At 44.2% G+C, this 19,277-nt stretch overlaps 9 protein-coding genes, 1 long non-coding RNA gene, 4 other non-coding genes and 3 pseudogenes across 18 annotated transcripts; all 17 read right to left on the bottom strand.

The window, feature by feature from the left end:
* Nucleotides 1-262: 262 nt before the first annotated feature.
* AT2G07669 (uncharacterized protein) lies at nucleotides 263-1,029 on the bottom strand (the record flags this gene model as incomplete). Its single annotated transcript, NM_001036266.2, has 1 exon — nucleotides 263-1,029. Exon 1 carries the CDS (start codon nucleotides 590-592, stop codon nucleotides 263-265), a length of 330 nt encoding a protein of 109 aa, NP_001031343.1. The 5' UTR covers nucleotides 593-1,029.
* AT2G07678 (uncharacterized protein) lies at nucleotides 687-2,719 on the bottom strand (the record flags this gene model as incomplete). The annotated part of the gene is made up of 1 exon (NM_126735.3): nucleotides 687-2,719. The coding sequence occupies one exon, from the start codon at nucleotides 2,717-2,719 to the stop codon at nucleotides 1,982-1,984; it is 738 nt and encodes a 245-aa protein (NP_565343.1). The 3' UTR covers nucleotides 687-1,981.
* Nucleotides 2,720-2,879: 160 nt separating this feature from the next.
* On the bottom strand, nucleotides 2,880-2,953 carry AT2G07748. The gene has a single exon. It is a non-coding gene; the product is annotated as a tRNA-Trp (tRNA).
* A 102-nt stretch (nucleotides 2,954-3,055) lies between these two features.
* On the bottom strand, nucleotides 3,056-5,627 carry AT2G07677 (annotated as a pseudogene). Its single transcript has one exon.
* Nucleotides 5,628-6,147: 520 nt separating this feature from the next.
* Nucleotides 6,148-7,088, bottom strand: AT2G07623 (uncharacterized protein; the record flags this gene model as incomplete). The annotated part of the gene is made up of 3 exons (NM_001335315.1): nucleotides 6,148-6,269; nucleotides 6,324-6,420; nucleotides 7,062-7,088. Coding segments are annotated over 3 exons (246 nt in total), but the record flags the coding sequence as incomplete, so codon positions are not given.
* A 216-nt stretch (nucleotides 7,089-7,304) lies between these two features.
* On the bottom strand, nucleotides 7,305-7,376 carry AT2G07746. The gene has a single exon. It is a non-coding gene; the product is annotated as a tRNA-Gln (tRNA).
* Nucleotides 7,377-7,418: 42 nt separating this feature from the next.
* On the bottom strand, nucleotides 7,419-7,824 carry AT2G05165. Its single transcript, NR_143720.1, has one exon. It is a non-coding gene; the product is annotated as an uncharacterized misc_RNA (transcript).
* A 629-nt stretch (nucleotides 7,825-8,453) lies between these two features.
* On the bottom strand, nucleotides 8,454-8,806 carry AT2G07769 (annotated as a pseudogene; the record flags this gene model as incomplete). Its single annotated transcript has 1 exon — nucleotides 8,454-8,806.
* Nucleotides 8,807-9,661: 855 nt separating this feature from the next.
* Nucleotides 9,662-10,232, bottom strand: AT2G07768 (Cytochrome C assembly protein; the record flags this gene model as incomplete). The annotated part of the gene is made up of 2 exons (NM_001161030.1): nucleotides 9,662-10,067; nucleotides 10,174-10,232. The coding sequence occupies 2 exons, from the start codon at nucleotides 10,230-10,232 to the stop codon at nucleotides 9,662-9,664; spliced, it is 465 nt and encodes a 154-aa protein (NP_001154502.1).
* A 608-nt stretch (nucleotides 10,233-10,840) lies between these two features.
* Nucleotides 10,841-11,197, bottom strand: AT2G07676 (uncharacterized protein; the record flags this gene model as incomplete). The annotated part of the gene is made up of 1 exon (NM_126733.2): nucleotides 10,841-11,197. The coding sequence occupies one exon, from the start codon at nucleotides 11,195-11,197 to the stop codon at nucleotides 10,841-10,843; it is 357 nt and encodes a 118-aa protein (NP_565341.1).
* Nucleotides 11,198-11,297: 100 nt separating this feature from the next.
* AT2G07767 lies at nucleotides 11,298-11,667 on the bottom strand (annotated as a pseudogene; the record flags this gene model as incomplete). The annotated part of the gene is made up of 1 exon: nucleotides 11,298-11,667.
* A 1,361-nt stretch (nucleotides 11,668-13,028) lies between these two features.
* AT2G07675 (Ribosomal protein S12/S23 family protein) lies at nucleotides 13,029-13,406 on the bottom strand (the record flags this gene model as incomplete). Its single annotated transcript, NM_126732.2, has 1 exon — nucleotides 13,029-13,406. One exon carries the CDS (start codon nucleotides 13,404-13,406, stop codon nucleotides 13,029-13,031), a length of 378 nt encoding a protein of 125 aa, NP_178773.1.
* Nucleotides 13,407-13,451: 45 nt separating this feature from the next.
* AT2G07751 (NADH:ubiquinone/plastoquinone oxidoreductase, chain 3 protein) lies at nucleotides 13,452-13,808 on the bottom strand (the record flags this gene model as incomplete). Its single annotated transcript, NM_147270.1, has 1 exon — nucleotides 13,452-13,808. The coding sequence occupies one exon, from the start codon at nucleotides 13,806-13,808 to the stop codon at nucleotides 13,452-13,454; it is 357 nt and encodes a 118-aa protein (NP_671803.1).
* Nucleotides 13,809-13,909: 101 nt separating this feature from the next.
* On the bottom strand, nucleotides 13,910-14,884 carry AT2G07674 (uncharacterized protein; the record flags this gene model as incomplete). 2 transcript variants are annotated; one of them, NM_001335344.1, is made up of 1 exon in its annotated part: nucleotides 13,910-14,884. In NM_001335344.1, one exon carries the CDS (start codon nucleotides 14,882-14,884, stop codon nucleotides 13,910-13,912), a length of 975 nt encoding a protein of 324 aa, NP_001325263.1. The 2 variants fall into 2 exon arrangements, with proteins under 2 accessions (NP_001325263.1, NP_178772.3); NM_126731.4 differs by having other exon boundaries at nucleotides 13,910-14,721.
* Nucleotides 14,885-14,936: 52 nt separating this feature from the next.
* AT2G07745 lies at nucleotides 14,937-15,015 on the bottom strand. The gene has a single exon. It is a non-coding gene; the product is annotated as a tRNA-Tyr (tRNA).
* Nucleotides 15,016-16,695: 1,680 nt separating this feature from the next.
* AT2G07673 (uncharacterized protein) lies at nucleotides 16,696-17,396 on the bottom strand. The gene has a single exon (NM_126730.3). The coding sequence runs from the start codon at nucleotides 17,236-17,238 to the stop codon at nucleotides 16,918-16,920; it is 321 nt and encodes a 106-aa protein (NP_565340.1). The 5' UTR covers nucleotides 17,239-17,396; the 3' UTR covers nucleotides 16,696-16,917.
* Nucleotides 17,397-18,422: 1,026 nt separating this feature from the next.
* Nucleotides 18,423-19,038, bottom strand: AT2G05155. Its single transcript, NR_140068.1, has one exon. It is a non-coding gene; the product is annotated as an other RNA (long non-coding RNA).
* Nucleotides 19,039-19,277: the final 239 nt, after the last annotated feature.

Here is a 19,277-nt window from a genome sequence, read left to right as displayed (position 1 = left end):
ACCTTACTTCGTCTGGAACAGGAACAGCTAACAACAGTACGAAGAGTATGACCGCTGACCTTCTGTGGAAAGAAAGAAAAGATATTGATTCTACGGGTTCCTCCTATGAGATAGGAGAAGCTGGGTTCCTCCTACCTACTTGAACAGATAACTAACTACACCTACTGGACTGGCTACTCTGCTTCTAAGGGCGGCGTAGCCAGATACAAGGGTTAACAACAGATACAATAGTTCCCATCCGAACAAAGAGAGGAGGAGATTATTAACTGACAGCAGAACGCAGATCGTACTTAGCTACACATGATAACTCAGCCAGGGACCTACGGACAACAGATGAACTCTTCATGCTACTTATTCCCAGAGAACAAAGAAAGGAAGTGGAAGCTGCACAGCGGGAAGCAGACACAACCCAGAAACAATACCTGCAAGACGGAGAGGGGGAACTTAGTGATATAAAGTGGTAGACCCCTTCTCCTATCCCACGTATCAACGGGAGGACTGCTTCGCCTACTTCACGCCTACTCATACACATTCCGCCCAGAAGAAGGAAGACTCTTTTACCGCAGCAGCAAGGGATCCCGGGCCCCGCCATGCATGAACAGGGGTTCCTCCACTGGAAGCAACCAACTGGTTATTCATGGCTAGTCCGAACGAAGAGAAGGGAGATTCTTTCACAAATATGCCATGTCGCTTACGCTCCTCGCCCAGAATATACAGCTGCAAGTGCTGGTTCAGCTACAACGGTAACTAGAGGAAGAAGCCCTAGTATGCACGCACCTTAGGAACACTCTAGCTACATTCACATTATTCCCTGGACCGGAACATTCATAAGATATTGACTAAAGACAGCTGAGCAACAAGCAACCCTTAACCGCTCACACGGCTTACCCGTCGTCGTCGACAAGCTCGCTTCCCGGGTAATCCTAACATGAGCTACACTTCATGACAGAACTCACTGGAACAAAGAAGAGCAGACTAGTAAGGGACCAACAGGGAACTTCTAGACAATACTTACATATTCCAGCCTATACTAACACATATTCTAGGAAATGACAGGACTGGCAACAACCGAAGTGCCAACACCCGATACACCGCTAGAGAGAAGTATCCACTAGCAGAGAACCACAGGGAAGACATCTAGCTACTTCTTCCACATTACAGACGATACTAAGATATTGACTCATTCCAGTATGACAACCGGAGGCAACAACTGAACTAAGATATTGACTCCAGTATGCCAGCTACACCTTCTACACTGGAAGCAAGGAAGTAGGAACTAGTCAAGACCCTAGGGAAACATCTAGCATCTTCTACCCCTTCCCGGAAACTTTCTTAATAAGGTCAAATCTGTGCAGTGTAAGCTTGATCTCTTTGAATTGGGTATTCCCCCAACCTGTCAAACAAAGAAAGCTAGTATAGGCATGAAAACAGCTTGCTTAGAGAGCTTGCCTTCCCCTTACAGGCAAGCTTTAACTTCCCTTCCTAACGAGCCAACAAGTTAGAGATGTAAAGACGGTTCCTTACCAGGAGTCAATCCCACAAGAATCCTAGCTTGATTGGTTTGATGTAAGCGAATGCGAGTACAGGGAAACGAGACAGCTCACAACAAAGCTTAGGCTCACTTCTGACCGAAAGTCCAATTCAATCATTTAAAGCTCACTGAGCACTTCTTTCCTTAGTTTGAGGACGTTAATGAGTTTCAAAGGATAATAGCTGATCTAGAAAACCTGAAAGTCTCTATATCAGACGAGGATCAATACTGATGTCCTTACCAAAACATAATTCAATTCAATTCAACAGCAAAAGAAGGATAGCTTGATCCTCAATGCCTTTGATCATCTTTTTCTAGGTAGGGAATTGCTTATCTCGGTAAGCTAAGAATGTTAGAAACAAAGAACTAGGACAGAACGGGAAATGGAGAAGGAGGTTAGAATCAAAGAACAGTAAATGGAGAAGGAGGTTAATGTGTATTTCATTCTATCTACATTTTAACTAATTGAGTGTATCCAGTCTTATCCATTAATGTAATTACAAGAAGAATAGTACCAAGCATGTAGGTTATAGTTTTCACTTTACTGGGTGAAGGTTTCTGTAGTTCAAGTGGGTCAAAAGTGGTTTGCGGAAACATATCTCTAATAATTCGATTGAGAGGCTCCTCGCACTCACATGGACTTAAACTTTTGTGTATTATACAAACATGATTCACATACACATCTCGTGTATATTGCAATACATTTGGTAAATTATCTGAAAATAATAATGAAGGTTTCTTCAAAAGAGGTCCAGGAGCTATTTCCATTAACACTGTTATACTGAACAGTATACAAAAGAAGACTGCAGTGCGAGAATTTATGGAGGATGATAATGCATTTGAGATATTCTTCTGAACACTTTCATATCTTTTATGTAAAACATTTTTGATGAGAAAATCACCAGTAGTATCCAAACACTTTAATCCAGATGATGGGAAAATGCTTTGTTTAAACCTACTACGAAGTATGCTTAATACTTCATTATTACCAGTTGATCCATATGGTGATGTGAAATCTAAGTTTAGGTTTTTGATATAACTATGAAGTATATTAGGTAGTATTACTTTCTCTGTTGAGTTTGTACCACTGGTCTGATGTCTCAATTTCTCTCGCGTTAGGATATGAATTGGATTTTCTGTGGAACTGTTGACCAGTGGTCCTCTAAATAAAGGAGATTTCATTTTCATATCTAAATTCACCAATATGTATAGAGCACCACTGGTCAGAAGTAAGAAAGATAATATATATGTCTATTGGTTAAATCAATTCTGGCGAGAGATCAAATTCAGATTACTGTTCAATTATTTGAGTTCAGTCTAATTTTCGACCTAACAAGAGCAACGGAATCACGCTCTGTAGGATTTGAACCTACGACATTGGGTTTTGGAGACCCACGTTCTACCGAACTGAACTAAGAGCGCTTTCTTATCACAATTGATAAGACTGTAAAGACGAGGATTCTTTTTTTTTTTATAACCCCAATAAATTTTCCACGCCTATATTATCATATATAATATGAGAAATTGAAAGATTATCTATGTCCAATTTGAATCGATTACCAAGCCATGTCCCCTCATGCTATATGAGACTGAACTCTCAGTTTGTATATGTGGAAAGAGACCTAAGAGAACTGAAACTGACTTCTAACCTAGGCTCTTACTCTCTTATTTTGACTTCTTTCCTTCTTTTCCCGTAGGATCTCCCAAGAAAAAGCCAATATCCTGAGAGTGATCTATAAATTCCCACGAAGGCCAATCAGCATCACTAAAACAAGAGCAAGTTGAGAGGAAGGTGTCAAGTGCAGACAATTCAGAGAAGATATCTCAACAATCTTTTGAAAGCGTTTAATAGGAAGGAATAGAAACTTTAATCTAAACCTTCTTTTCTATCTAAGGTCTCATCAGAAATTGTGAAAGTTCACTGAGTAAGCTATGTCAGGTCTGGTTATGCTAGCAACCACCAAGAATGCTCTAGCTACGATAGAGATGAGGATTAGCAGCAAAGTGGAACTTACAACAGCAGAGCAGACAAAGAGGACCCAGAAGTGACTATGGGAGAAGGGAGAGGTTATTTCCATGCCAGCCTTGACCAATAGATCAGTAATGTTTTGAGAAAGATAGAAGCAGAAGTTCTACTCACTTTTTGACCAAGATTGAGCCAGATACTTTATAGAAAAGATGGCATTTTTGATGCATACTATGTCATCAATATGAAGAGGATTGGACCATGTGATTCTAAGATCATCAACATATACTAGAATGTACAGAGCATGATCACCGCTCAGAAAGAGAGAGAGAGAAAGAGACCGTAATGTCTGAGAGAAAGGAGAGATTGAAAACGGAAGCAAGCGGAGGGATAGGAGAAGAGAGAAGAGAGATTGTAGCGATTTACTGTATCTGAGTGCAACACAAACAATACTAAGACCAAGATCTTCCGACTTCTTTTTCCAATGTATCTTTGTTGAAGATGAATCTCAAACAACAAAACTAAGGGATATGGCATTCATTTGAAAATGAACTAACTAATACTGCTTCCAATCAACATATTTCGATTTCAAACCACGAATCCCCCCAACACAGCAATCCAAACTTGACACAACTGGAACCTCACATTCCAAACCCAAATTAGCATTCGAATAACCAGATTTATATATTTTCCCATCAGCTCAACATCAGAGGAATATTAAGGGAATAGTGAAGGGGATCTTATACCTGAAGCTGTTTCCAAGGAGATCCACGCCATGGACCAGTTTCCTGATATGTATAGAAGACAATCCCCTGAAACCAAGTAATCCGCGAAGAGTCCTCAGTCTCCATGGCCATCTTCACTCTAGTACCAGGAGTCCAGAATATAGCCATGGAAGCCTCAACATCTTCTGCCTTCACCACAAAGTCCGACCATCCAGCCGTAGGATAATAAACCACCTCAAACGGCAAACCCTGAGCTGCTCTATTAATCGCCTCAGAGACAGCTTCAGCCGTCAATTTCCCTTTCCCAGTCCTCCTAAACCCCTTCTTCGCACTTCCGTCGTCTTCCTTAGCAACGCCTCCATTGCTCTGATAATAACTACAGTACTCATCTCCGCCGTAGAAGCTTGTTCCTCCGACGTTACTAGAGATTGGTGCTCGCCTTACACCAATAAACATCTCATCAGCCGATTTCCTCATAAATACAACAGAATCACCAGCGATTAGCTTCTTATTGTTCACGAACTTGCTCCATCCGGTGGTTAACAAGTGCCTCCTCGGTGTGGTTCGACTTGACGAAGAGCCTTTATGCCAACAACAACTGCTTTCGAAGCGGAGCTTTTGAGTGTTTTTTGGGCTGCTGAAAGTTTAAGCACCAACAGGTGAGAGTGGAATTTTAAACTGACTGTAGAGAGGTGGCGGAGGCAATCAACCACAGGTGTGGCCTTTGCATCGGAACCTCCTAAGTCAAATTGATAATTATCTGCCATTGAAGGTTGGTCTGTTACCGTCATTGAAAAAGAAGCGAACAGAGCGGCAACATTGCTCGGAGTGTCGCAAGAGACCGAAGGTACCAGTCCTATATATCTAGTGAGGAACCTCGGTGGTTGGCTGCTGTTCTATTTCATAAAGAGAGGAAACCCTTCGAGGTTGGCCCTAGAGTGAAGTTGTGAAGTTCTCGAACAGACCCTTCCAAAGGTCCGCCCGGTTCAACTTGAGTACTCCATTCGGGGTGATATATAAAGGCTAAAATCGTCAGCAGAATAGCGAGTTTTGAAGCCGGTTGAAGGGGCCTCTGAGACAAGGAAGCCCTTGCTTGAAAGAGTCAACGGAGCAATGGATTATTTTCCGTTACTTATTTTATAATAAAGTCTGATGACCACAACAGGGCTTGTTGAATGGCAGGCTTGACTGGCAATGGAAAGGAGATGGCTCATCCATCTCAGATGATCCTCAATCAAAGACTCCTTCTAGTGGTTCGCTTAAAAGATCTGTACTAAAAACATCCCTCCCTACCGGGAAATCACAAAAAAAGAGTACGCGAAAAAAGCACCTTTAGGTGCCAGGAGTGCGGCGTCCAGCCATGCTTCGAATCGAGTACCGGCACCGATGTCCTATTTCGTCTGATTCAACAAGCCTCCTATCCCGGACCAAAGAAGTGGCTGGATAACCTTTCTTCCCTTCTACTTTTAGTAGTCGATGTTATACCGGTACTAAAGAGAAGTAATTGATAGTGTTCAACATCCCTATCAATGACTTCTAACGGTCAGTCTATAGCGCTTCTAGCCAGTCTGACTTAATAAAAGATCTTCCAGCCAAGCCTGTTTCAGTTGAAATAGAAGTCAGCCTTTCTCTGGTTTTATATATCCCTGTGACTGGTCTTACTAAGAGCAGCTACTAGGTTTGCTTACTACAGACCCTTCATTACCACTTTATCGATAAAGGGATTGACTGCTCTAGCTACAACGGTCTCGCTCCTACTACTTTTACCTCTTATTACATAGGATAAACCGAGAAGACTACCGACAAACAGCAGGAATGAATGTGACCCACGGCTACAAACGAATGAATAGAGGGGTTTGGAACTAGAACCGTATCCCAACTCAAGGCCCTAGAAAGGTAGGGCGATGCAGTAGGAACAGATTACTTGCTGCTTGATACTGAAGGAATTTAGTGTACTCATCCTCACATACAGATAGAGTTTTATGCTCAGTAGTGGTAGAAGGATTAGGAGGGGGAACATAGTCAGAAGTAGCTACATTCGCAAGGTCTACCAAATCTCAACAAGAATTCACTAGGCTTAACGCCCTCTTCACCGAATCACCATAGTGAGAACACTTCATCCTCATCCACTTCTCCACTGCCATAAAAAGAGCCTTAATCTCCTTCTCGGGCAGGCCATAACACCTTCTTTCCCTCAGCTAAACACCATATAAAGAGTCACTCCTCGAGGTAGGTCAGCGACTGGAAGAGTCGTTTGAAGGCGATCAGCAGTCGGTCTGATAAAGAAGTCTGTATGACCATCTCTGTCTGTTCTCCTCATCCCCCTATCATAACTCGGCAAAGCGTTAGTGCCTTTCCAGCTAGTCGTTCCAACAGGAATGCTTAAGATAACGAACCTTGACCAACTTGTTCAAAAACAGAGGTCGGCCTCTTCATCCTTCAAGCTTTGAGTGGACCGGGTAGCGTCAATCAGAGTGTGAATGAAAGGTCAAGGGAACAAGCAACGGATTGAACAACGTTAGCGAAAGCCGTTGCGCTAACGCGCATCCGTTTTCTTGCTCGTCTTCCTTGATCTTTTAATATGGAAGGAAGGCTAGAATCTTCTTTCCGCTTTCAAATCTTCCGATTTCGATGAGAATAAAAAAGATCAAAGCCTGCAGGGTCAGAATAATGGAATTAGACTAGTTAAGTTCAGTTAGCAATTCAATCAGCCTTAGCTAATAAAGCGAATATCCTTCCGCTTCAACCCAATCTTACTCGAAGAACTAGTTATGTTTGCCGGAAGTACGATCAGTGTGAGGGGTAGTATAAGTGATCAAGGGGTGGTAACTCATATTACTGGAGGAAACTTTGCACAGAGTTCCATTACTATTAATGGGTGGAATTGCCACAACATGGGCGTTCTTCTTAGCAAGAATTATTGCAGTAGGATAATGGCTAGGAGGATTTTAAAGGCATTATGGCATTAAGATTTCCAAGGCTTAGCTCAGGGACTGCTGTCAGTCGCTTCCCCTCATCAACTAATTAATGAGAGCTTCCGTCGTCAGCTCGTTCTTGACAGATCCGATCGGGTGTTCATAATCTGGAGTAAAAGGATTCGAACCTTTGCATGCCGGTACCAAAAACCGGTGCCTTACCACTTGGCTATACTCCATACGGCCTCTGAGTTTTGGACGGTAAGGGGGGGGAGGGGGAAGGGAGAAGCAGGGCGGGGTTGCGCGCGAGCCGTGCAAGAACGCGGGAATATAGCAAGTAAGCAGCAAGGTTCTTTAGGACCGACTACAACAAGCTCGCGACTCTCATAGAAAGAAAGGGTAAGCTCTCTGCTCTCTATTTGCTCGCAATGCTATACCTATCAAAGTTGGCGAACGCTTCTGTAACCTTAGACTCGTTACGCTCTTCGACTGAACTCGTTGGCTCCGCGTCCACCGAAAGTCGGTAACCTTCGTCACCGTCAGCATTTGGTACTCTCTCGATAGCTTCAATAGTTCACTGAAAGCCTTTGGTGTAATGAACCGCAAGCCCTTCTGAAAGAAAGAATAAGAGAAAGGCTTGGTTGCGGGAACCGACGGTGACGAAGCGGGCCGATGCGGCCGTTTCCCTTTGTAAGGTAGGCCTTTTGATAACTAATTAGAGTTGACATGAAATGGATCACGGGAAAAGACGTATCCGATGAATGAATGATTCAATCCTCCCACTCACACGGGTTCTTCTATTGAAGGGCTTCCCCTTCTTCTATGTGAGGTGGGGAAAGGTCAGAGCGGAACCTAGATAGAACGCGGAGCGCCGACCCCTTAGCCGATACAGTTACCATGCTTACCAGCTCTTACCATTGCCGCTTATAGATGGGAGGTAGGCGAAGGGTAGCTTGCTTCTCTTCTCCTAGGCTACCTCCACTCCACATGGTTATTCGCGAAGAAAAGGCAGCGAGCGGTTCTTCGCTTAGTAGAGCTACCGGCCGGCGTACGACGACCGCTTCTTGTTCTCGCCCAGCCGCTTCTTTTGATTTGATTATTATTTGAAATCCTAGACTAAAGAAGAAGCTCCAGAATCCGCGCAGGGCAAAATCTGCAGCAGGAGAAGAAAGAGGGTCCAGGTCAATTTGATAATGAAGCGAAGGTCCCCCTTACTCCCTATTCCCTCTTAAAGCTTTATAAAGCTGGGCGGTTGGTTAAGAACTACTGACTGTAAACTATAGATAGCAGTTACAGTCACTCAATTGAAATGTTCGCCTTTGGAATGAAGATAGATGAGCAGGGGAGTTTTCACTCCTACGTGGTATTCTCTTCCAACAAGGGTTACGGCTAAAACACCGCTTACTTTTCAAAGACAAACTGCTCCTAAACCAAGCCTGAACACGTTTCCAGTTGTTGATCGACGCGTGTCGTGATCACCAGCATAGTCGGCGTCACAATAGCCAACTATCTTACACTGTTCTCCTTTCTTATACAGAAGACCATAGTCAAGTCTTCCTTTCATGTACCTCAATATTCGTCGAAAGTGAGGTTTCTTTGGATTTTGCATGAATCGACTAACCACTCCAACTGCATATGCGATGTAGGGCCTTGTCAGGGTTAGCGCTTGTGCTAAGCGATAAGAATTCGTTCTGGAATGCCGGCGCGGACTGAAGGATGATGTTTATTAGCTAGACAAATCCTTCATTCGAAAGACGACAATCAAAGCATAACGACTCGTGGAACATTCATTCCTAAAAGGTGTAAACCTGTGAGATCGGACAACCCGTAAAAGGAAGCCGCTAGGCATCAAGCCCTATTATCTTACACCTAGGGAGGGTGGCCGTTGTTGGGTTTTTCTCAATTAGAGTCGCAAGGAGTTTGCTGCTCGTTGGTAGTGGAATGCTGACTAACCGTCTCCGTCCCCCTATGATGAGAAAAAGCTTTCCGAGTGGACGAGGACCGATCTTCTCTTTCTTTAGTCTTGCTCGTCTTATGGCATTAGCCTTTGCGGATTCCTTAATCCGCGGGACAGCTGTCTCGGCACATGTCAATCCTTATGTCCCCAGCGAGCAGGTCAAGGTACTCTATGTTGCTGCTTGCCTTTATCTTCCAGTCTGCCAAGCAAGCTTGTTTATTCTATGTTATTGATAAATCGCTATTTCCCCCAAACCGCTAGTTTTCATACGACTCAGAACTTATAACGTTGTTCTGTCTCCAAACAGAGAGCTTGTAGGCCTTATTCTTTGGATAAAAGTAGCGACGAGCCGACTACTACGACCACATGCGCATCTAGCGCAGTGGCTTGTCACTTCGTACCTTGACCATCTTCCGAAGTTCTAAATAATCTACTGATCAAACGCTGTAGGGGCGGACTGCTCTACATTCAGCCACGCCACAGTGACCCCCCGAAGCGATCTGCCTCATTGCAGGACGAAATCCGGCAGCCAATTGCTGGCTCTGAATAACCAGCCCAGCAAGAAGTTCAATTCTTCCATAACATAACGGGGCGGGGTTGCGCGCGAGCCGAGTGACGTAGATGCACAAGAGTACTTCGCGCCACAACCATCTCTTTTTTATACGTTCTACGGACCGATGCCTGCTGCTTCATCTGGTAGAAAAGAATCATAGATATGCCGGTCATTAGAAGGAAGAACCACCATAAAAAGATTCCTCGTGTATCATCTGTAGCAAAACTATGAACGGGAGCTAGCAATCCGGACCGTATTGAAAAGGTTCCTGAGACACAGCATGGAAAAGTCACAATATTAAGAAACGAGGTCCAAGAATGAAGAAGGGGTAAAATTACAGAATGAATACGAGCTGTGGCTAATACCCGAGGCATAAAAGAAGCATTTCTACGGGATCCCGAAACCACCAGCCACCCCGACCTAATTCATGATAAGCCCACCAACTTCCTGGCAAGATGCCTACGGTTAAAAACCACCAACATGTCAAGATCCAAATTCGAATTGGTTCCTGGTCCTGATCAGAGACCACTGTGTTCGCGCCGGCGGTCCAACAAAGAGGCGAAGTAGTGGTCTCTTTCTTTCCATTACGAACGACACGCTTCGCCTGCTCCCTCCCCGTGTCCACGTCGTCGAAGAAAGGGTCTTTTGCCCCGATTTACCGTCGTAGGGAGCACTCTTCTGAGCCCCACATGATTCGCCGAAGGATGAGATCTTGCCTATGCAGTAGGATTAAAAGGAAAGTTATCCGAACAGTGAGACCCGGGAAGACTACTACTTCTGTATTTTTGATAAATCAAAGGGCTATTTCCTGATTCATTCCACATTTCACATTCCCCTTGGGATTAGCAAAATAAAATACCTTTTTCTCGTTATAGCTATCCTTTGCTTGTGTAATGACTCGAACTTTCTCATTTATGAAGACTTGAAATCGCATGCATAAGTGTTGGTCCATCAGAGCTTACAGTTGGAGATGCCGCAAAGCAAAGATCTGGACGAAATGAGAGTCCTTCCGCGTTGGAGCTAGGGAACCTAGGGCCAGATTGATCGGTAACTGAATCAGTTAACCAAAAGATGCTGACACGATCATTACTTGCACAAAGATAAAAAAATTGAGTACTCTGCCCTTCCAGTGCTACCTTTCTTCGATGTGATTTGATTCTAGAAGATGAGCTTGCTCGGATCCTTTTCGGTAGCTAAAAGCTTTCCCATAAAAAGAATATGTAACCCCGTATCGATAGACGAAAAAACCCAACAATGTGAAAAGAAAGATCTTCTCCGTCTCTCCTCCCGTAAAATAAGAAAGTATGAAAAACTGGATTAAGAGACGCAAATTCTTCAAAGAAAGCCATATAAGTTGTATCATCTATTATATTCCAGCGTGACTGCTCACGTCGGGATAATCTTGATTTTAGAATACCTTTAATATACTTTGAAATATAAGCTCCACTCCCTTCTTCACTGCGTATGCTCTCTTCTCTCACTGCGAATGATGCCAAAAAGAGTTCAGCTCGCAAGCGGAGTCTCATTGGCCGTGAATCAGAAGCTACCATGTTCTAACTTGCACTTAGTCAATTGGGAAGATTAACCACAACAAATCGTAAACATCAGATCGGACCTTTATTTTATTAGCGTTCTTTCTTTTAGTTTGAACAACAAAGTCCGGGCCAACAATATCCCAAGTTAATCTGTAAAAGTCAGCTGGAAAACCATCCGAGCCAGGGGATTTGTCGAGCGGCATGCTGAAAAGACAATTTGGAATCTCCTCCGTAGTTAACCTGTTGCAGAAGATTCGCTTGCATCTAGTTGGAGCATCTGATGAAGTCGATAAGAGAGCGAAGGGATGAGATAGAGGCTCGAGTGTGGTTCACCGGTGAAAACTGAAACAGGTTGGAGAAGTAACGAATGGCTTCTTCTTGGATATCACTTGTTCGAAATAGATCCACACCTTGATCTGATGTAATTCTGCGGATTGCATTAGCAGATTTTCTGGCTTCGGCAACTCTATGAAAGATCGCCGATGAAAAAAAAGGCAATATCCACTCGTAGATCGGGTTGGTTATATTTATATAAGGGCTATTTTGCATATTTTTAATGTTGATAGGCAGTAGGGTAAGGAAAGGATCATCAATCTATGATAATTTCCGAGTTGCAAAATCCAAATACAACCTGACTTGAATCCTTACTGGACTACTTCATATGCCTTCCGCACACAGGACAGAGGAATTCACTCCACACACGAGCCAACTCCCCTAAAAGGCCTTTCTTTCATGCAATTGGCGACGCCATCGCCTTATATCTTTCTTGTTAAGATCTTAAGCTTCCTGGACGTCTACAAATCTGTTAGGCAGGAAATGTTTACATCGGGGGAAGAGTTCATGCTATCATGTCGCTAAAAAGTGGGCTTTTTGCCTCTACCTTTGAAAGTAGTGTTAAAAAGCCTTACTTCATTGGTTCGATCAGTCTTTTCGTATAAATAGCATTGGGCGTTTAGCACCGGCCTTCTATTCATTCCCACCCTGAAGCAGTTATTCGGACTAAGATCGTCATCGTACCCTCAAGGCAAGCTCCTGAAGTAGAAGTGTGAGGCAAGACGGGCTGATAAACTACGAAAATCGTTTTTTGAGGGTGGAATAAGGCACGCGGAAGACTTAGGAGTCGGAGATCATCAAAAAATAAATCCAATGCTTGTCGTGGGCAATCCTATAGCCCCTTTCCTCGGGATCGGCTTAGGCTGGCTAGCCTTTTCTATCTGCAAATCTGCTAACCGACCGACGGATACCACTAACTGACTAAGCTAGAGAACAGGAGACCAAAGGTCTTCCTGCTTAATCGAGCTTCTTTTAGAACGGGTAAAATAAGGAGCTTTCCCTCCTTCCACTGTCACTTTTCTCATTCTTTTCCCTAAAAAAAATTCATAAGCTAAAGAAGGAAATAACTTACAATGCTACAAAGAAGGGAACTTCAAACTATTCTCAACGAAAAAGCCTTTCAATTAGTCGGTCTAACCTTCCTAACTTGGCACACATATGACATAAAGCCATCAACCAAGTCAGCCAACTACCAGCAGTCGATGAGAGGGTAAGGAGGAAGCGATAGCCTGCTCTCATTGATGATTTCGAACCTTCTTACCCTCTCTTGGATGAAGCAACCATATAACTGACGATATGGATTGAGTAGCGAGATCAGTTACACTAGCCCGGGCATGCCTTAGGCTTCCTCTGCCACCTCCACGGGCGAAGTGAGTCAAATGCACTCTTTCTTGGCTGGTGTAGTAGACTCCATTATGGTCATTCGTAACGGCTCCATATAGTTTTATTTTGGGGCGTAACGTTGTGATTGTTCCACCGACTGACCGATACTAGTTCCAGAGGCATCTTCCATTCATATCGATTTGGGTTTTTCTGCACCATATTTTGATCTGCCTCTTCTTCGACCCGGAATTCCCATCAAATCCTTTACTCCTCGAATACAATGGGATTTTACACCTGGCGAATCTTTCACTCTACCTCCTCTTATTAACACCGTAGAATGTTCCTGCGAATTATGACCTTCGCCCGGGATGTGAGCAAATATATCATGTCGATTGCTCAACCGTACTTTGGCTATCTTACGTGGAGCGGAATTAGGTTTTTTCGGTGTTCTCGTTGAAACACGCGGGCATACTCCTGTTTTCTGGGGACATTTATCCAAAGCTCGAGTACGGTCCGTGCGCCGTTTTTCTTCTCTACCATGACGAATCAATTGATTAAACGTGGGCATTATTCTCTTTCCTTTCTTTTTCCCCCCATTTTGTGCCCTATCACTTTACTCCCGATCCGAAGCACCCCTTTTCCATTCATATAGAAATCCAATCGTCAAAATAAATAAAAAGGCCATCATGGACCAAAATCCAAACAGATCAATCTTGTTGGGAGGTACTGCCCAAGGAAAGAAAAAGGTTACTTCCAGATCAGGGATTAAAAATAAAATTGAAACAAGATAAAATCGTATATCGAAACGACTTCTGGCATCACCGGAAGGATCGAAACCACATTCGTAGGCCGACAATTTTTCTGGGTAGGTAGAACTATTGGAAGCAAATGGAAAAGGAACACCGAGTAGGATCAAAGAAACTAGCAGACTAATCACTAAATAGATAGAAATTGGTGCAAATTCTGACATCATTACAGCCCACTTTGTTTTCTCGCTCCTTGCTGGCGAAGAAGCGGCATATCGAAAAATAAAGAAAGAAGCAAAAGCCCATCCCGAAAGGCTTGCAGACCTTATGCGATAGGGTCCCCCCCAGGGCCGCCTTTCTTGAGGAATACTTTCTCTTGTAAACGAGAAAACTCGTCCGAGAGGGGCCCGGTTTCTTGGAGGTCCTTCCATATATCATAAAGACGCTCCAAGGACTCTTCCCCACTAGTGGTCCTCGGATTATCGAGGGCCCGAGCCCCACGCGCCATCCAATCGCCGGTTGGGTCATATAGAGCCATCCGTTGGATGATTTGGGCTTTGATCTCGAATAGATCTTCGGCCTCTATTCGGGCCATCTCTATGATCTCCGCAGAGGGAGAGCCTTCGGGGTATTTCGCCAGAAGGCGGCGTTCTATCGCCTCTACGCTATCCCCCCCAATCATTTCATCCCTCCTGTATGGATAGGGGACTACTGGCCCAGCTTCCTCCCCCCCGGGAGGGACTGGATTAGCTGGAAGCGCAGGCCCAGCTTCCTGGGGCACTTGATTTACCGAGGGTTCCCCCTCTTCTGTTTGGGACGGGAGGGGACTGCCCTGATTTACCGAGGGTTCCCCCTCTTCCGTTCGGGACCCCCCTGCCGGGGGGGAGTCGGATTCCTCGAGAACTCCCAGTTCAAAGGAATCTTCCTCCCACATGGAAGAACTGCCCGACCCGGAAGGGCCGGTAGAAGGAAGTGCTTGCCCCCCTATTGCATTCAAGACCAAAGGTCCCAACACGGGCAAAGCCAGACCCCCCACTAGGTGGATGACTTCGATCCGGATCAAAGATCCCACGAACCCCATGGAAAAGACCAAAAAGAGATAGATAATCTTTTTCTGCGGCCCTTTCAAACGAAAGGAATGAAAATGAAAGCAAAATAGGAAGCTTACGACTAAGATCGAAGAGAATGAAACGCGCGTAGTGGTCATTATAGCGCTTCCTTCTGATCCTAGAAAACGGGCGCAAAAACTACCTGCCAAAGCTCCGAGCAGGGGCAACAACAGTCGAACCATATTTTTCATAAATTTGAGATTCTGTAGTTTGCTTCGTTATTAGCGTCCGAGGAACGCATAGAAGTGGTTGTGGAATCGAACCACTAACACAAGGATTTACAGTCCTTTGCTCTAACCATCTGAGCTACCTGTGAACCACTTTGTTCTCAACTTATCCAACGAATCTCTTTCTCTTATTCAATTCCACTTTGTTTAGTTTAGTGATAGTTAGAGGTTAGAGAGCTAGATCACTCCTCTAAGCAGCCTTCTGATTATATACGTATTATTCTATCTATCTGTCCCTACCTTATACTATCCTTCCTATCTGCCATTACTTGTATTCTATCGATAGGAATGGTTAGTTAGTGTGCATAGCTGCCTTGTTTCTGTGTATGCACAGCAGTTGTTTCTGTGTGAAGCATGTATGGAGGTAGTGAAGAACGGCCTGCGAACTACCGTAGCTAAGCGGCACTAGTTCCTGTTGCTTGCAGCTTCAGTAGAATTCATATCCCTTGTTGGTATGTGAGTAAGTTGTTGCATGAATGGTCAGGTAGGTAAGCGTAGCAGTATTCCTGTTCATGCATGTATCCCTGCAGGTTGTCTTCCCTATCGAATGAGGGAAGTGAGCTGGTTAATCGCAGCTTACTTCTGGAGTGGTCCCTAGGCGGGTGTAGCTATTGTTGCTTGTAGCTGCTGTTAAGTATCTATCTTTGTTTGCCGATCACTGATGTAATGGCTGTTCCGTGCTGTGCAGCGCGTTCCGAGGTCTGCTTTCCTTTCTTTGTCATTTGACTATCTCTCTACGTTCGATGGGAACAGTTGTTTCACGACTAAGTAAGAAAGGTTAGCGAAGCCGGGTTCCTATGTATGCATGATATTTGTTCCGAGGTGGTTGTTTTCTCTTCTTTTGGAAATTGCCCGGGGTTTAAATAGGGCAAGAACATCAGGAAGGTCTTTTCGTTCGGATACAGACATGGCAATCTACGTATATGAAGTCTCGATTAAGCTGCCTAAGCATAGATCCAACGCGCTACTCAAGTAGGCGGGAAAGAAATGCCCTTCTAGCATTGCCACTTGCTTCAAGCTGCTCTTTCTATAAGCTATATTCCAGTAGTGATTCGAGAAGGAATTCATGAGTGACTGACCATCCAGCCTTTCCTTCGTATGAGACCGGACATGCCAGCGAATCGAATAGCGTAGGAAGTCAACAAGTCTTAATGGTGGAAAGCTAGAAAGGGAAAAAGCATTAGTTTCAGGTTGTTTACATACTCGACTAAAAGGAGGAACCCCTCGGGCGAATAAAGTATGTAACTGGCTTAAGAACAAGAAAGCAAGAAAAAGGTATGAAGTTCTAATTGTACAATGCTATTACTTCATCCGCTGTGAATAGGCTGAAGGAATTGGATCTTGTCTCTTTGAATCTGCTTTTAAGGCAGGAAGTCAGAACTATAAACTTTCTCTTTAGATATCCCCATACGTTCCCTTGTGTGAAAGAGCTGTAGAATAAGTCCTAGCTATCTGATAATAGCAGTCTTGTTGCTATGGGCTTAGCACTAGTCTGCAATACTCAATTCATACCAGTAGTACGGTTGCTAACTTGTCTTTCAAAGTTGCCCTGGTGTATATCCCGGAGTACTTCGAGGAACGCCAGTAGGCCTATTAGTGTATAGATCCTTCCCGGGTTGTTTGCTGTGTTTCACTGTTTCTTCCTTGGGAACTGTTTGTTTTTTCTCTTCTGTTATAGTAAGAGTTCTCACTCCTTCACCTCATCGGTCAAGTGGAAGAGTCACGTCAGTCCCGAGGAACGCCTTTCCGCTCATGGTCTTCCTACTCCGATCTTGCTTCGGGCACTATAAGGGCTAGCTGGCTTGTTGCTAGAGCACAGTTAAGAGTCACTCCTCTCCTGGTTCTACGTAGCTTGATGAGATAGATTGCTGGCGTAGCTGTGATTCCTAAGTAAACAAGTTGTAGGGAAGGAGTGCCTTCCGGGTTGTGCGTATGCATCTACTGAGGTAAGGCACGATTGAGCGGCTAGCTGCTCTGTCATTACTAGAGAGTCTTTCTTAGTATGAGCCGTGATAGGGAAGATGTGTGCTCGAAGTCTCCTTAGGTCTTGATCTAGTTGTGACTTCTTTTTTCCAGCGAGTTACCCGTCGTTGTAGTTGTTGCTGTTCCGGGCGGTGCTTCCTGTCTGTAAGATCCCTTTCTTGTCTCGTCCGGGAAGGATGTATGAAGTATTGGTCCATAGCTGCCTTGCTTTTCTTGTTTCCTTTGCTTTCGAGTAGGTGCAGCTGAGGCAGGTACCAAGAGTCAAGAGAGAACTTCTTTGTTTTGTTTGAATAATAGTATAGATTTATACCTTCTCTACGGAATACCTGTTGCATCCTGTCTCTCCTGCCAAGCGAATGGATTTGTCATGCATTTGTTGCTAACTGCCGACACAAGCTGGCTTGTTAGGAAAAAAACCCTTTTCTTCTTCTTATGAATGTTGCTTACTCTGTCCACTGCGATACAACTGTTGTAAGCTCTGTTTTACAGCTTGTAATGGGATTTCTGCTCTCTTTTCAATATATCCCCTCTCTTTTTCCTAGGAAAGCCTCTGTTGAATCTATCTCTCTCCGTTCGGAATGGGAACTCCAAGCTGTTTAGCTTTCATTCTTCCTTCCGGTACCTTTTCACAGTGCAACTGAGCAAATTAGTCAAACTTTGTACTCGGAATGTTACTTTCCTTAGTTTTGTTTCAAATATCTGCCGTTTCATCTGCTTCAGGAAAGGCAGTTGACTTGGTCGAATCCCGATTACGATCAAAAGGAAAATCTTGACTTGCAGTGGAATAACGGCTTTGCGGAGGAAGATCATCAAAGGCTGTTGCTGGGAGAGGTCCATTAGTCCGGGTCGATTGCTTCCATCCTCAATTGCTTCTTTTGAAGGTTACATGCCTGCTGTTGAAAGCCTGGGACGAGACAGAGTTAGTAGGCGCCTCCGGCCCTGCGGTTGAAGGTGATATACCAACAACATGAGCTAGCATGGTTTCGAGTGCGATAACATGGGATATGGATATGTTTTCTTCGATGCCTAGGCAGGCTGGGATTGGAACTGCTCGTGATTAGACCTTCTATATGACTGAACTTCCCCGCAACAAGATAGAAAGAAGAGTATAATTCGGAGAAAGATGAAGATCGTCCAATAGTGATCTACGGATAGCTACCGACGTGAGAGGCCTAGAGTGAAGCTCTGGCAGAGTGGCTCCCTTGTTAAGTGTAGGGCCCCTTGGCTTTGGACAACTCACCAAGCCATAGAGACTAAAGAAAGAGCTAAATAAGTCCTTGCTGCAACTGAAGGAACGAAAGAAATCTACTTCCGAACTGAGCGCTAAAGGTACATACGGAGAGACCTATGATTTCCATTCTGTTTAGGCTATGAAAACCTCCCCGGATGAAGGAATGTAATACATTGAAGACTTCGAACTGCTTACGTAATGGAAAAAGGGGCTAGATGGCTTACGGGGTATAGGGTTTTGAGGAGGAAAATGACTCACTTTTTGACAGAATCAAGGTCCTATCATTTTCTTCTTTTCTGAGTGAAATCAAAGCTAGACCATAAAGGGAAGAAGGTTGGTTACCTGCTATACTAAGAGTAAGCGAGCTAACGAGGCCTAATCCTGGGTTCACGGCATTCCATTCCTACCAATTCCATTTCGAGGGGTAGCAGTAGATTAGATCCTGTTGATTCAAAACCTTGTTCGAACTCTCTTTGGCATCTCACAAATGTTTCAAAATATATAGTACAGATTGGATCCTGATCAAGCTCAAGCTAAAACTTACCTACAAGAGAATCCATACTGAATCTATTATCATAGATCTTGCTTTCGTCGGATACGTCTCTTTCTCCCCAATTTGGATGGATCCTCTCATTCTAATTCATCGCTACTAACTAGAAGAAGTTCCTAAAAATCGAAAGCTCCCCTCTTTTTCTCCATCCATAACCACCAGTTGTAGCAGAGGAAGTAGCAGTCAGTGGCTTCTCCCGGGGCCCTTACCCTTGCTCTTTTCTTTCTCGGGCGCAGTAAAAAGATATACGAGGTTATAGAGAAATAGACAAAGAAGTTCAGCTGCAAGAGTGGATCCTATCCCGCCGTATTTACCAGCGGGATTCATCCGTCTAAGGCATTCCTCGGAGGAACTCGTCCAAGCACATGATGTCTCCTTTATCTGTTTTCAGCCAGCCTAAGCGCCCTACTTTACCTACTTGAAATGTCAATTTTCCTTTCATCAAAGCCTTCGTGTTCATCGAATACTCGCTTCACTATGTGTAGCTCGCTCCCCTCTCTTGAAAGCCGAACCGGCGCCTTCTTTTGATAACTGGGTTAGGGTTACCGAAGGCAATCTGGCAGGCAAAGTTTCCCCTTTTATTCGGCAGCCAC

Source organism: Arabidopsis thaliana, chromosome 2 (genome assembly GCF_000001735.4).
Source record: "Arabidopsis thaliana chromosome 2, partial sequence".
Taxonomy (NCBI): Eukaryota; Viridiplantae; Streptophyta; class Magnoliopsida; order Brassicales; family Brassicaceae; genus Arabidopsis; species Arabidopsis thaliana.
Note: the sequence above shows the minus strand (reverse complement) of the source record. Positions and strands in the feature narration are given on the sequence as shown.

Coding starts and splice junctions, on each gene's coding strand:
- AT2G07673 (NM_126730.3), bottom strand. CDS start 17,238: ATGCAACAGGTATTCCGTAGAGAAGGTATAAATCTATACTATTATTCA.